The sequence below is a fragment of the Fistularia commersonii genome, chromosome 14, assembly GCF_037954325.1.
Source record: "Fistularia commersonii isolate RoL2024-O1a breed Wild chromosome 14, RoL_Fcom_v1.0, whole genome shotgun sequence".
Taxonomy (NCBI): domain Eukaryota; kingdom Metazoa; phylum Chordata; class Actinopteri; order Syngnathiformes; family Fistulariidae; genus Fistularia; species Fistularia commersonii.
Window position 1 is genome coordinate 3,832,653 of NC_141297.1, and position 13,480 is coordinate 3,846,132.

At 46.6% G+C, this 13,480-nt stretch overlaps 1 protein-coding gene and 16 non-coding genes across 17 annotated transcripts; 16 read left to right on the plus strand and 1 right to left on the minus strand.

Annotated features, from left to right (window-relative positions):
* Positions 1 to 85: 85 nt before the first annotated feature.
* On the minus strand, positions 86 to 157 carry trnae-cuc (transfer RNA glutamic acid (anticodon CUC)). Its single transcript has one exon. It is a non-coding gene; the product is annotated as a tRNA-Glu (tRNA).
* A 106-nt stretch (positions 158 to 263) lies between these two features.
* Positions 264 to 345, plus strand: trnas-aga (transfer RNA serine (anticodon AGA)). The gene has a single exon. It is a non-coding gene; the product is annotated as a tRNA-Ser (tRNA).
* A 997-nt stretch (positions 346 to 1,342) lies between these two features.
* trnas-aga (transfer RNA serine (anticodon AGA)) lies at positions 1,343 to 1,424 on the plus strand. The gene has a single exon. It is a non-coding gene; the product is annotated as a tRNA-Ser (tRNA).
* Positions 1,425 to 1,654: 230 nt separating this feature from the next.
* On the plus strand, positions 1,655 to 1,736 carry trnas-aga (transfer RNA serine (anticodon AGA)). Its single transcript has one exon. It is a non-coding gene; the product is annotated as a tRNA-Ser (tRNA).
* A 441-nt stretch (positions 1,737 to 2,177) lies between these two features.
* On the plus strand, positions 2,178 to 2,259 carry trnas-aga (transfer RNA serine (anticodon AGA)). The gene has a single exon. It is a non-coding gene; the product is annotated as a tRNA-Ser (tRNA).
* Positions 2,260 to 2,844: 585 nt separating this feature from the next.
* Positions 2,845 to 2,926, plus strand: trnas-aga (transfer RNA serine (anticodon AGA)). The gene has a single exon. It is a non-coding gene; the product is annotated as a tRNA-Ser (tRNA).
* Positions 2,927 to 3,279: 353 nt separating this feature from the next.
* Positions 3,280 to 3,361, plus strand: trnas-aga (transfer RNA serine (anticodon AGA)). The gene has a single exon. It is a non-coding gene; the product is annotated as a tRNA-Ser (tRNA).
* Positions 3,362 to 3,835: 474 nt separating this feature from the next.
* trnas-aga (transfer RNA serine (anticodon AGA)) lies at positions 3,836 to 3,917 on the plus strand. Its single transcript has one exon. It is a non-coding gene; the product is annotated as a tRNA-Ser (tRNA).
* Positions 3,918 to 4,344: 427 nt separating this feature from the next.
* trnas-aga (transfer RNA serine (anticodon AGA)) lies at positions 4,345 to 4,426 on the plus strand. Its single transcript has one exon. It is a non-coding gene; the product is annotated as a tRNA-Ser (tRNA).
* A 742-nt stretch (positions 4,427 to 5,168) lies between these two features.
* On the plus strand, positions 5,169 to 5,250 carry trnas-uga (transfer RNA serine (anticodon UGA)). Its single transcript has one exon. It is a non-coding gene; the product is annotated as a tRNA-Ser (tRNA).
* A 936-nt stretch (positions 5,251 to 6,186) lies between these two features.
* On the plus strand, positions 6,187 to 6,268 carry trnas-aga (transfer RNA serine (anticodon AGA)). Its single transcript has one exon. It is a non-coding gene; the product is annotated as a tRNA-Ser (tRNA).
* A 230-nt stretch (positions 6,269 to 6,498) lies between these two features.
* trnas-aga (transfer RNA serine (anticodon AGA)) lies at positions 6,499 to 6,580 on the plus strand. Its single transcript has one exon. It is a non-coding gene; the product is annotated as a tRNA-Ser (tRNA).
* Positions 6,581 to 6,810: 230 nt separating this feature from the next.
* Positions 6,811 to 6,892, plus strand: trnas-aga (transfer RNA serine (anticodon AGA)). Its single transcript has one exon. It is a non-coding gene; the product is annotated as a tRNA-Ser (tRNA).
* Positions 6,893 to 7,463: 571 nt separating this feature from the next.
* On the plus strand, positions 7,464 to 7,545 carry trnas-aga (transfer RNA serine (anticodon AGA)). Its single transcript has one exon. It is a non-coding gene; the product is annotated as a tRNA-Ser (tRNA).
* A 353-nt stretch (positions 7,546 to 7,898) lies between these two features.
* Positions 7,899 to 7,980, plus strand: trnas-aga (transfer RNA serine (anticodon AGA)). The gene has a single exon. It is a non-coding gene; the product is annotated as a tRNA-Ser (tRNA).
* A 224-nt stretch (positions 7,981 to 8,204) lies between these two features.
* Positions 8,205 to 8,286, plus strand: trnas-aga (transfer RNA serine (anticodon AGA)). Its single transcript has one exon. It is a non-coding gene; the product is annotated as a tRNA-Ser (tRNA).
* Positions 8,287 to 9,524: 1,238 nt separating this feature from the next.
* ppdpfb (pancreatic progenitor cell differentiation and proliferation factor b) lies at positions 9,525 to 13,451 on the plus strand. Its single transcript, XM_086159513.1, has 5 exons — positions 9,525 to 9,686; positions 10,591 to 10,686; positions 11,388 to 11,465; positions 12,714 to 12,807; positions 12,918 to 13,451. Exons 2-5 carry the CDS (start codon positions 10,632 to 10,634, stop codon positions 13,030 to 13,032), a joined length of 342 nt encoding a protein of 113 aa, XP_086015639.1. The 5' UTR covers positions 9,525 to 9,686; positions 10,591 to 10,631; the 3' UTR covers positions 13,033 to 13,451.
* Positions 13,452 to 13,480: the final 29 nt, after the last annotated feature.

Here is a 13,480-nt window from a genome sequence, read left to right on the forward strand (position 1 = left end):
CAATTGTTAACTAGAGACTTTCAGCAGAAATGTCTTTGAGTCTTTTAGATGCGAAAACCGAAGAGCCACTCAGATAAAAACTCAGTTCCCTGACCGGGAATCGAACCCGGGCCGCGGCGGTGAGAGCGCCGAATCCTAACCACTAGACCACCAGGGACTGCCGAAAGAAGTAGTAACGGTGAGTGATTGTACAACCATATCCCAAAACTTCCTGAATGTTGCGTGTCATGGATTCCGACATGACATATGACCGTGTGTGTAGGGTTGTCGTGGCCGAGTGGTTAAGGCGATGGACTAGAAATCCATTGGGGTCTCCCCGCGCAGGTTCGAATCCTGCCGACAACGTGACTCATTTTTGCGTGACGGGTAAGAATACCCTGTTACGTGTTCCCACGATTGAGGATTGCACTTCGCAGCTTCTGGGCGGCACGGGCGATGCAGAGGGTTGCGTCAGGATTGGCATCCATCGTAAAACTTTTGCCAAAAACAAACGTGCAAATCAATCTCAATAATCAGATAACAAGTCGCCGCCCGGGTTAACAACAACCGCCATTGGTAACGATGAACTACAGGGAACCAGTGGAAACTTATGATTATGAAACAGATAGACTTATGAGTCCGAAACTGGAAATTGAAGGTGTGATGCTCAGTCTTGTTCGTTGCTTTACCCCGCAGGTGGGATGTGAGTCAGAGGAGAGTGGTAATTGGTGCAGAGGGGATGAAGAAGTGATGGGCAGATTTGGGATATAGGATAGGAATGCAGAGGTTTTGCAAAAAGGATGGAAATGGCTGTAGTGAATACCTTTTTCCAGAAAAAACAGGAACATAGAGTAACTTATCAGAGCGGAGGTAGGAGCACACAGGTAGACGACATCTTGTATAGATGAGGTAACCTGAAAGAGATCAGTGACTGCAAAGTAGTCTGACAAGGAAGATCAAGACAGATCAGAGGACAAAGTGGTGGAAGCTGAAAAGGGAGGAGTGTTGCATGGCTTTCAGGGGGGAGTAGAGAAAGGCTCTGGGTGGTCAGGGTGAGCTTCCAGATGATTGGACAACAACAGCTAGTGCTATAAGGGAGACAGGTAGAAGAGTACTCGGTGTGTCATCTGGAAGGAAAGTAGATAAGGACACTTGGTGGTGGAATGAGGAAGTGGTTAGCAAAGAAGAAGCGGGATACTGAGATTCTAACTTTGTTAAGACAATGGTCTAGAATCCAGTGTAGGCCTCCCCGTGTCAATCACAGTGGCAGAGATTTTTTGTGATATCAAACTTCTTTCTCTTGAAATCACTTCTGGCTCTAGTATCTGACTATCGAGAGATTTACCGAATGACCACAATAGGAGTTGTCGTGGCCGAGTGGTTAAGGCGATGGACTAGAAATCCATTGGGGTCTCCCCGCGCAGGTTCGAATCCTGCCGACAACGTCGTCAGCCTTTACTTGAGGGGATGAAGTCATAGCCTCACAATGAGCAATGCGTGCATTGTTGCCAATTGAGGGTACTTTGGTAAGACAATGGTCTAGAATCCATTGTAGGCCTCCCCGTGTAGACCACAGTGGCAGAGATTTTTTGTGATAGCAAACTTCTTTCTCTTAAAATCACTTCTGGCTCTAGTATCTGACTATCACGAGAAATCCCAAACGTCCAAAACGGTTGTTGTCGTGGCCGAGTGGTTAAGGCGATGGACTAGAAATCCATTGGGGTCTCCCCGCGCAGGTTCGAATCCTGCCGACAACGTTGTCAGCCTTTACCTGAGAGTTTGAAGTCATAGCGTCATGATTGCAATGTGTGACTTGGTGCCAAATGAGCCGACTCCATTAAGACAAAAGTCTAGAATCCAGTGTAGGCGTCTGACAAAAGAGATATTTCGTGATAGCAAATGCCTTTTTCTTGAAATCACTTTTGGCTCTAGTATATGACTATCACAAGAAGTACCAAGTGTCCACAAAGGTGGTTCTCGTGGCCAAGTGGTTAAGGCAATGGTCTGGAATCCAATTTCCCCTCCTCATGTTAAGGGATTTGGTTAGGGGTGATGGACTAGAAATCCCTCCAGGCCTCCAGCGTAAAATCTGCTGACAACGGTACAGATTTTTCATGATGGCAAACGCCTCTTTCTTGAGATAACATCTGGCTCTAGTATCTGACTATTCCGAGATTTGCCTAATAACGGAAGCAGGAGTTGTTGTGGCCGAGTGGTTAAGGCGATGGACTAGAAATCCATTGGGGTCTCCCCGCGCAGGTTCGAATCCTGCCGACAACGTCGTGAGCCTTTACCCGAGAGGATGAAGTCATAGCCTCACAATGGGCAATTCATGCATCGTCGCCAAATGAGGTTATTTTGTTAAGACAATGGTCTAGAATCCAATCTTGGCGTCCCTGTGTACATTTCAATGGCAGAGTTTTTTCGTGATAGCAAACGCCTTCTTCTTGAAATCACTTTTGGCTCTAGTATATGACTATCACAAGAAGTATCAAGTGTCCACAAAGGTAGTTCTCTTGGCCGAGTGGTTAAGGCGATGGTCTGGAATCCAATTTAGCCCTCCTCATGTTAGGGGATTTAGTTAGGGGTGATGGGCTAGAAATCCCTCCAGGCCTCCTGTGTTAATTTCAATTCTGCTGACAACAGTACAGATTTTTCATGATGGGAAATGGCTCTTTCTTGAGATCACATCTGGCTCTGGTGACCGCAAGGGGAGTTGTCGTGGCCGAGTGGACTAGAAATTCCTCAAGGCCTCCCCCTGTACAACTGCAGAGATTTTTCATGAAGGGAAACGCCTCTTTCTTGAGATCCCAGCTAGCTCTAGTATCTGAGTATCCCGAGATTTACCGAGTATCAAAAAAGGTAGTTGTCGTGGCCGAGTGGTTAAGGCGATGGACTAGAAATCCATTGGGGTCTCCCCGCGCAGGTTCGAATCCTGCCGACAACGTCGTGAGCCTTTACCTGAGAGTTTGAAGTCATAGCCTCACAATGGGCAATGCATGCATTGTCACCAAATGAGGCTACTTTGGTAAGACAATGGTCTAGAATCCATTGTAGACCACAGCGGCAGAGGTTTTTTGTGATAGCAAACTTCTTTCTCTTGAAATCACTAGCCAATTTCGGCCTCCTTGTGTTAAAGGATTTAGCTAGGGGGTGATGGACTAGAAATCCCTCCAGCGTAAGTCTGAATTCTGCTGACAATGGTACAGATTTTTCATGATGGAAAATGGTTCTTTCTTGAGATCACAGCTGGCTCTGGTATCTGACTATGCCGAAATTTACAGAGTGACCGCAAGGGATGTTGTCGTGGCCGAGTGGTTAAGGCGATGGACTAGAAATCCATTGGGGTCTCCCCGCGCAGGTTCGAATCCTGCCGACAACGTCGTCAGCCTTTACCCGAGAGGATGAAGTCATAGCCTCACAATGGGCAATTCATGCATCGTCGCCAAATGAGGTTATTTTGTTAAGACAATGGTCTAGAATCCAATTTAGGCCTCCCCGTGTAAATTTAAATCCCATCGTCAACGGCAGAGATTTTTCGTGATAGTAAACACCTTCATCTTGAAATCACTTCTGGCTCTATTATCGGACTATCACGAGAAGTACCAAGTGTCCACAGAGGTACTCGTTGTGGGCGAGTGGTTAAGACGATGGTCTAGAATCCAATTTAGGCTTGCCTGTGTCAAGGGATTTGGTTAGGGGTGATGGACTAGAAATCTCTCCAGGCCTCCAGCGTAAATTTCAAATCTGCTGACAATGGTACAGATTTTTCATGATGGCAAACGCCCCTTTCTTGAGATCACATCTGGCTCTAGTATCTGACTATGGCGAGATTTGCCTAATAACGGCAGCAGGAGTTGTTGTGGCTGAGTGGTTAAGGCGATGGACGAGAAATCCATTGGGGTCTCCCCGCGCAGGTTCGAATCCTGTCGACAACGTTGTCAGCCTTTACTTGAGAATTTGAAGTCATAGCATCATGATTGCATTGTGTGACTTGGTGCCAAATGAGCCGACTTTGTTAAGACAGTAGTCTAGAATTGAGTGAGGGCCTCTGACAAAAGAGATATTTCGTAATAGCGAACGCCTTTTTCTCGATATCACTTATGGATCTGGTATCTGACTATTACGAGAAGTATTAAACGTCCAAAACGCTGGTTGTCGTGGCCGAGTCGTTAAGGCGATGGTCTAGAATCCATTTTAGCCCCCCTCATTTTAAGGGATTTAGTTAGGGGTGATGGACTAGAAATCCCTCTAGGTCTCCAGCGTAAATTTCAAATTTGCTGACAACGGTATAGATTTTTCATGATGGGAAATGGCTCTTTCTCGAGATCACGTCGTGAAATTTCCCTTGTGACCAAAAAGGGAGTTGTCGTGGCCGAGTGGTTAAGGCGATGGACTAGAAATCCATTGGGGTCTCCCCGCGCAGGTTCGAATCCTGCCGACAACGTTGTCAACTTTTGTGTGACGGGTAAGAATACCTGGTTACGTGTTCCCACGATTGAGGATTGCACTTCGCAGCTTCTGGGCGGCACGGGCGATGCAGAGGGTTGCGTCAGGATTGCCATCCATCGTAAAACTTTTGCCAAAACCAAACATGGGACTCAATCTCAATAACCAGATAACAAGTCACCGCCCGGGTTAACAACCCGGTAATTGGTAATTGGTGCAGACTTCAACTGACATGTTGGAGTGTCAATAGAGGGAATGGAGAAGTGATGGGCAGATTTGGGATACAGGATAGGAATGCACAGGTTTTGCAAAAAGGATGGAAATGGCTGTAGTGAATACCTTTTTCCAGAAAAAACAGTAACATAGGGTAACTTATCAGAGCGGAGGTAGGAGCACACAGGTAGACGACATCTTTGACAACAATTGGACAACAACAGCTAGTGCTATAAGGGAGACGGGTAGAAGAGTACTCGGTGTGTCATCTGGAAGGAAAGTAGAGAAGAAGACTTTGTGGTGGAATGAGGAAGTGCAGGAGTGTATACAGAGAAAGCGGTTAGCAAAGAAGAAGCGGGATACTGAGATACTAACTTTTTTAAGACAGTGGTCTAGAATCCAGTGTAGGCCTCCCCGTGTCAACCACAGTGGCAGAGATTTTTTGTCATATCAAACTTCTTTCTCTTGAAATCACTTCTGGCTCTAGTATCTGACTATAGCGAGAAATCCCAAGTGTCCACAGAGGAGTTGTCGTGGCCGAGTGGTTAAGGCGATGGACTTGAAATCCATTGGGGTTTCCCCGCGCAGGTTCGAATCCTGCCGACAACGTTGTCACCTGAGAGTTTGAAGTCATAGCGTCATGATTGCAATGTGTGACTTGGTGCCAAATGAGCCGACTTCGTTAAGACAATCGTGTTAAGGTGATGGGCTAGAAATCCATTGGGGTCTCTCTGCGCAGGATCGAATCCTACCGACAATGTCGCCAGCCTTTACCTGAGCGGTTGAAGTCATAGCCTCAAGATTGGCAATGCATGAATTGTTGCCGAAGGTAGCTACTTGTTTAGGGCAATGGTCTAGAATCCAATGTAGGCGTCCCTGTGTACATTTCAATGGCAGAGATTTTTCCTGAAAGCAAACAGCTATTTCTTGAAATCACTTTCGTCTCTAGTATATGACTATCACAAGAAGTACCAAGTGTCCACAAAGGTAGTTCTCGTGGCCGAGTGGTTAAGACAGTGGTCTAGAATCCAGTGTAGGCCTCCCTGTGTCAACCACAGTGGCACAGGTTTTTTGTGATATCAAACTTCTTTCTCTTGAACTCACTTCTGGAACTAGTTTCCGACTATCGCGGGAAATCCCAAGTGTTCAAAAAGGTAGTTGTCGTGGGCGAGTGGTTAAAGTGACAGACTTGAAATCAATTGGGGTCTCCCTGAACAGTATGGAAACCTGCCTACAAAGACTGACCTCAGAGGATGAAGTCACAAACTCAGAGCCTTACCATTCACGAGAAGTACCAAGTGTCCACAGAGGTACTCGTTGTGGGTGAGTGGTTAAGACGATGGTCTAGAATCCAATTTAGGCTTTCCTGTGTCAAGGGATTTAGTTAGGGGTGATGGACTAGAAATCCCTCTAGGCCTCCAGCGTAAATTTCAAATCTGCTGACAACGGTACAGATTTTTCATGATGGCAAACGCCTATTTCTTGAGATCACATCTGGCTCTGGTATCTGAGTATCCTGAAATTTACCCAGTGGCCGCAAGGGGAGTTGTCGTGGCCGAGTGGTTAAGGCGATGGACTAGAAATCCATTGGGGTCTCCCCGCGCAGGTTCGAATCCTGCCGACAACGTCGTCAGCCTTTACTTGAGGGGATGAAGTCATAGCCTCACAATGAGCAATGCGTGCATTGTTGCCAATTGAGGGTACTTTGGTAAGACAATGGTCTAGAATCCATTGTAGGCCTCCCCGTGTAGACCACAGTGGCAGAGATTTTTTGTGATAGCAAACTTCTTTCTCTTAAAATCACTTCTGGCTCTAGTATCTGACTATCACGAGAAATCCCAAATGTCCAAAACGGTTGTTGTCGTGGCCGAGTGGTTAAGGCGATGGACTAGAAATCCATTGGGGTCTCCCCGCGCAGGTTCGAATCCTGCCGACAACGTCGTCAGCCTTTACTTGAGAGGATGAAGTCATAGCCCCACAATGAGCAATGCGTGCATTGTCGCCAATTGAGGGTACTTTGGTAAGACAATGGTCTAGAATCCAGTGTAGGCCTCCCCGTGTAGACCACAGTGGCAGAGATTTTTTGTGATAGCAAACTTCTTTCTCTTAAAATCACTTCTGGCTCTAGTATCTGACTATCACGAGAAATCCCAAACGTCCAAAACGGTTGTTGTCGTGGCCGAGTGGTTAAGGCGATGGACTAGAAATCCATTGGGGTCTCCCCGCGCAGGTTCGAATCCTGCCGACAACGTTGTCAGCCTTTACCTGAGAGTTTGAAGTCATAGCGTCATGATTGCAATGTGTGACTTGGTGCCAAATGAGCCGACTCCGTTAAGACAAAAGTCTAGAATCCAGTGTAGGCGTCTGACAAAAGAGATATTTCGTGATAGCAAATGCCTTTTTCTTGAAATCACTTTTGGCTCTAGTATATGACTATCACAAGAAGTATCAAGTGTCCACAAAGGTAGTTCTCTTGGCCGAGTGGTTAAGGCGATGGTCTGGAATCCAATTTAGCCCTCCTCATGTTAGGGGATTTAGTTAGGGGTGATGGGCTAGAAATCCCTCCAGGCCTCCTGTGTTAATTTCAATTCTGCTGACAACAGTACAGATTTTTCATGATGGGAAATGGCTCTTTCTTGAGATCACATCTGGCTCTGGTGACCGCAAGGGGAGTTGTCGTGGCCGAGTTGACTAGAAATTCCTCAAGGCCTCCCCCTGTACAACTGCAGAGATTTTTCATGAAGGGAAACGCCTCTTTCTTGAGATCCCAGCTAGCTCTAGTATCTGAGTATCCCGAGATTTACCGAGTATCAAAAAAGGTAGTTGTCGTGGCCGAGTGGTTAAGGCGATGGACTAGAAATCCATTGGGGTCTCCCCGCGCAGGTTCGAATCCTGCCGACAACGTCGTGAGCCTTTACCTGAGAGTTTGAAGTCATAGCCTCACAATGGGCAATGCATGCATTGTCACCAAATGAGGCTACTTTGGTAAGACAATGGTCTAGAATCCATTGTAGACCACAGCGGCAGAGGTTTTTTGTGATAGCAAACTTCTTTCTCTTGAAATCACTAGCCAATTTCGGCCTCCTTGTGTTAAAGGATTTAGCTAGGGGGTGATGGACTAGAAATCCCTCCAGCGTAAGTCTGAATTCTGCTGACAATGGTACAGATTTTTCATGATGGAAAATGGTTCTTTCTTGAGATCACAGCTGGCTCTGGTATCTGACTATGCCGAAATTTACAGAGTGACCGCAAGGGATGTTGTCGTGGCCGAGTGGTTAAGGCGATGGACTAGAAATCCATTGGGGTCTCCCCGCGCAGGTTCGAATCCTGCCGGCAACGTCTTCAAACCTCAGGTTGAAGTGCATGGAACTGACAATGCAGGAACTGGTGCCAAATGAGGCTACTTGCTTAAGGCAATTGTTTAGAATCCAATTTAGGCCTGCTTGTGTAAATTTCTATCTCCACGGCAGAGATTTTTCATGATAGCAAACGCCTTTCTCTTCAAGTCACCTGTGGCTCTTGTATCTGAATATCATGAGAAGTGCTACACATCCAACAAAGTAGTTGTTGTGGCCGAGTGGTTAAGGCGATGGACTAGAAATCCATTGGGGTCTCCCCGCGCAGATTCGAATCCTGCCGGCAACGTCGTCAGCCTTTACCTGGCAGCATGAAGTCGCAACCTCGTAACCTCACGATGGGTGATGCTTGAATAGTCAACAAATGCAGCTACTTTGTTAAGACAATGATCCAGAATCCAGTGTAGGCCCCTGATAAAAGAGACTTTCCGTGATAGCAAACGCCGTTTTTCTTGAAATCACTTTTTGGATCTGGTATCTGACTATCACGAGATTTACCGAGTGACCAAAAAGGTAGATGTCGTGGCTGAGTGGTTGAGGCGATGGACTAGCTATCCATTGGTGTCTCTCCGCGCAGTTTCGAATCCTGCCAACAACGTTGTCAGCCTTTGTCGGATAGGATGAATTCCAAATTATATAACCACAAACGGTGATAATATGGAATTACAGCAAAATGATCCCACTTAGTTAAGAGGATGGACTACAAGTCCTTTGGAGGCTCCCTACGCTGTTGCGAATCCTGCAGACAGTGTGGTTCAATGTCATATGTTTGCATTATGGTTGGTGTGATAGAGGAGGATACAGAGTATAGGATTAGATGGAGGTTGATTCGCTGTGGCGATCCGTGAAGGGAAAAGCCGAAAGAATAAGAAAAATCGCATTTTCACGCACAAACTTCAATCCACCAGAGGCTGCAGTAACAAGAATGGCCACCAGATGGCGCTGTTTCTCCATTGGTGAGGCTGCTGGCGAGAGTCGTGCGTGACGTGCGGCTCATTTTCGCCGCTGCGTGTGGAAAAATGCTGTGACAGCACATTCAGGCTCAGTTATAACGCTGCGTAACTTGTTTTGCGTTTTATTGCAGGTTGAAAATACAGTCAAAAGGTCAAAGAAAGATCCAATGAACAGTCGTGTGTTGGGGATATGCTGGTTTATTATTCAAATTAACACAAATTGCTATGAATTAACCAAACACAGTCATTTTGGGGGGAAATATCTTCTCAGTAATAGAAAAACAACAATATGGTTTTTTTCTTTTATCCACTTTTACTTTTATCCATGTATGTTTATAAATATATATCATTCATGTTTGGCGTTCATCCAGAGTAGTTTTTATTTTTTTCTTATCGTTTTACTTGTGAGATAAAGGTATCATTTACTGCTAAAAGTTAAAAGCCGCATCGACCTGCCCGGAAGCTGCTAGAATTTCGAGGAAAGGGGAAAAATGTTTGTATGAGAATAAGCCCCGCCCACACGTATACGTCATCGCTGATGTCTATAAATTCTGCCTCCGCTGCCTCCGCACTCAAAGAAAAGCATCGTCGACACCGGTTCGGACCTTGGAGGGTTCAATTTGCCCGAAACTTATTTTCAAATGGGCCCCGTCGCCTAGCGTTTCCTTCCCCCAGCCTCGCTGACTGAGTTGAATTGGGTGCTAGTGAACATCGAGCCCGTCCGGGTCACGACAAGGTGAGGCTGCGCGGCGCTAAGATGGTGGGTTTTCTCGGGCTAACCGCGGCTCGGTGGTCGCTGCCGAGGCGGACGGTGGTATGGGGTCGAGTTAGCATGCTAACAACAGCGGGCTGTGTTGAGTGCGGGGGCGACGTTCGTTCTTCTTTCAAAAAACAAAACTATCGAAAAACAGACGGTTGATATTCTTTAATATAATTTCGGGTTTTATTTCAGCGATAGCCAACGCCGACCCCCACCCCAACTGATGGCAGCGGCTGGTAAAAAGCTAATGGCTCTTTCTATCGGGTTCGTGTTTAAAGGGTCTTTGTCGGAGAACTAAATATCGCCAGTGGTCAAATCGAGGCTCAATCTGCCCCCCCTCTCCGAACCCCCATTTTTTCACCCCACTTCATCCAGTTCCAGGCTGTTTTTTTTCTTCTTAAATAGTAAATTAATATCCGCGATTGTCCTCTCCTCCCCCATCCTGCAGCTGCTGTCAGTAGATGTAAACATATGTGACGTCATTGATGCGAAAAAACGTGACTCGGAAACGAGAAAATTAAAAAAACAAAATAAACATTAAGAGAAAACAACATCGATCGGTGCAATTACGTGGCCGGGGGGTTTGTGCCCTTATATTTGGAACATACAGATCGTTGGTTGAAACTGGTGGGGGTTGTTTGCATGCAGAGCAGCCAGATTTGTCTCCATTGTTTCCTCTAATACTTTATTAAAGATGGGGGCTTTTTCCCCTTTGTAATAACAAGTTGAACATCAGCAGAAATGTCAGTTTTACCCCCCTGCGACCATGGTTGTCGGCTGCTGCGGATGTCGCCCTGACTCCCTTCCTGTGAGAGAGTTTGTCTCCTGGCTGCTCTGATTGTTACCACAAATAAACCCGATTGTCTCTTTGGTTTCCCAGGTTTCCATCAAGCACAACGTACAGCGACCAACTACAGCAGAATGGCAGCTATTCCAGCAGGAGGTTCTCTGGTGGCGACCACTGACTACTACCGAAGTAAGTTGATTACATCACTGTACCATGGGGCCTTGGTGGTTCGTGCTTTGTCACCTCTGATAATGGCTATCAGTTGGCCTCGAATGCAGAGGGACTCCCATTCATCTTTATGCTGTAAGCAATTTGGCATTGAAGGCGTAGAAGATTCCAAAGGAGACATCAGCAGGAGTGTTGAAGACTTGATAGTATTAAAATCCCAGCACAAAGTTTCCACTGCTGGCAGAAAATCTGTTTCACAACTTCCTTCAGCAGGATGATTACACCATTTTTTAAATTAAACTGAAAATAAATGTTTTTAGAGTAACTCAGAGTAAGTCTTGAACTTGCTTCAGTCAGTGTGAGATTTATTCAATTTGTTTTTTCTTCTGAACACTTTTGCTGTTAACCTGCTTTGACTCCGCGTCTTTAGGTGATGGTTTTTGTTCGCAACTCACATTGTCCCTAAATGGTGTAAAATACCTTCCTTCTATTGAAAGCAAGCTGGCGGGGTTCCACCTCCTCCTCCTGCATCCATATTTGTTCATAGCAGACAGTCAGAGCTGGACGTCACCACTCAGACTCGTGTCAGGCCGCGGCTACACTTGGCTGGCGTTGGGGGAGGGGGATCGGGTCTCAGGCATTTTTTTAATGTCATGGAAGCCGTGCGGTTCCCAATGTTTCACCTCAACAATGAAATCCCTGTCCTCTGTCTGCCCCTGCAGGGCGCATCGGCTCTACGTCCAGCAGCAGCTCTTGTGGCAGTTCGGAGTACAGCGGGGAGGTCATCCCTCACCATCCAGGTGGGTCTCAGTGGGGGCGGGAAGCAGTAAAACAGCCGAAACGCCAATCCATCTCTTAGTTGGGGCTATGCAAAGGGAGAGTCCGCACAGTTATCAATCATATCAAGTTAGGATCAGTTTGAAATCTCAGGAGGCGATGAACGGCATCAAGTCCCTCCAAATGAAACCATGTGCATCCCCAGACAGACGTCACCACGTCGTCATTGACCGTAATCCCCTGACTGTTTACCCAAAACACCGTGCGGCTGAGTCGTATTAAACCTCAGAAACAAAGGATTCGAAGGATCGCCGTCTGGCGGTGCAGGCAGCAGGCGTTTGATTATTCTGCAGCAGGTTCTTTCTTATCAGCTCGAAAAACACCAAAGATGCAGAAGTAGGTCACTGTAGTTGTCGTAGCACAAATCGTGAAGATAGTAATTCACAGCCTCCAGATTCTGCCCTCAAAGCCAGCTTGTTGTTTTTTGTTTTTTTTTTCATGTACAACATTGTGTTTAAGTGTTGTTAAGAGCAGCACTATTTAATGAGACTTAAATGTCAGTCAGAGGAAAGCCACACACGCTAGGGTTTGTTCGCTGTGTGTCATGCCAAGGTTGCTAGTGGTTGAGTCAGCTGTTGCCTAAGACTGGAGCTGAGTCATTTGCGACTTCAGGTTCTTTCTGGTTTGAGTGTCTCTAGACCGGGAAGGGATTCACACTTAGTCAGGATTCAGTGGTTATAAAAAGCATCCCAGTTTTGGCCAACGTGGACCAGTTAACACCCCCCACCCCCCACCGACTCTGGTCACTCAGACACACACACACACACTCACTCACTCATGCAGACACCAGCAGCAGTTAATACTGGCTGACTTCAGCAGTAATCCTGGCTCAGCCCCTCTGCACTGGCGAGAACCGTCCGGGAGGACGAGTAGCTCCGCCCCTATCAGCTTTCAGGGTCAGAGGTCGTCCTTTAACACGACACTTTGATTTACCCCTCATGGCTTACGTTGTCAACATCATTTTCTTTTTTTTTTATCCTCAAAGGCAGGGAAACTGTGCCCTTGGAGGGGGAGCGACATCTGTCACCACACAGATAAAATGTTTTGACCTGGTGGCCATCAGGCTGCTCCCCACCAAGCTACTTTAAGTATTAGAGCCAGTTCAGATAGAGTTAAACTGTTTCTCAACCTGCCAGGAGTGGAGAACGCTGGTGTTTGGAGCCAGAGGCTAAGATGATCTACCAAAGCTAATTATGACCTTCTGTCCTCAGGTCTTCCCAAGCAGGATTCTGGACATTGGTGGTCCAGTTTCTTCTTTGGGAAGCAGCCAGGGATGACCCCCCTGACTGAGGAGGCGCAGCAGAGGTGAGTCACATGCACGCACACAGGCACCGCAGAAGCACCGGGTCCTGTCGAATCAGACGGTGTTTCTAGGCGGAAGCAGGTCAGTGCACTTATGACTGCTTGTCTCTCAGGGCGGGGGTCCCAGGTGCACTGATCAATGGTCAGATCACCTGCGTTGCCAGGGAAATGGTGATGCAACGCCAGGTGAGTGAGAGCAGCGACGCAGGAAGTCCCACCCCCTCCTGATCCCGCTGCCTCACATCGCACCTGGGGAAGATGAACCAACGACCAACGCTAGGTGACGGGAGAACGCCCGTTTACAACCTTTAGTTTTTTTTTTTTTTTTGTTTAGGTTTTTTTTTTTTTTTTAATCATTCATTGTAGTAAAGGCTGCCTTTCTGTTTTCTACCTTTTTTTTATTGACACCAGAGTCTCAAAAAAAAAAAAAAAAAAAAAATGAAACAGATCTCCCTGCTCTGCGAAGCACAGGAGGAACATTTCTTATTAACTGTACTTCTTTTGTACCATTTGTATTGTGTGTTTGTAAGACTGTGATGCATCAACACCCGACGTGCGCTCACACCAAGCACGTCTTTCCCGTTCAACTGTTCTTCCCACTTTTTGTCACCCCGTGATTGCAATAAAGTTAGACTCTGGCAGCCTGACGCACCCGTGTCAGATATCCTTCTTTTTT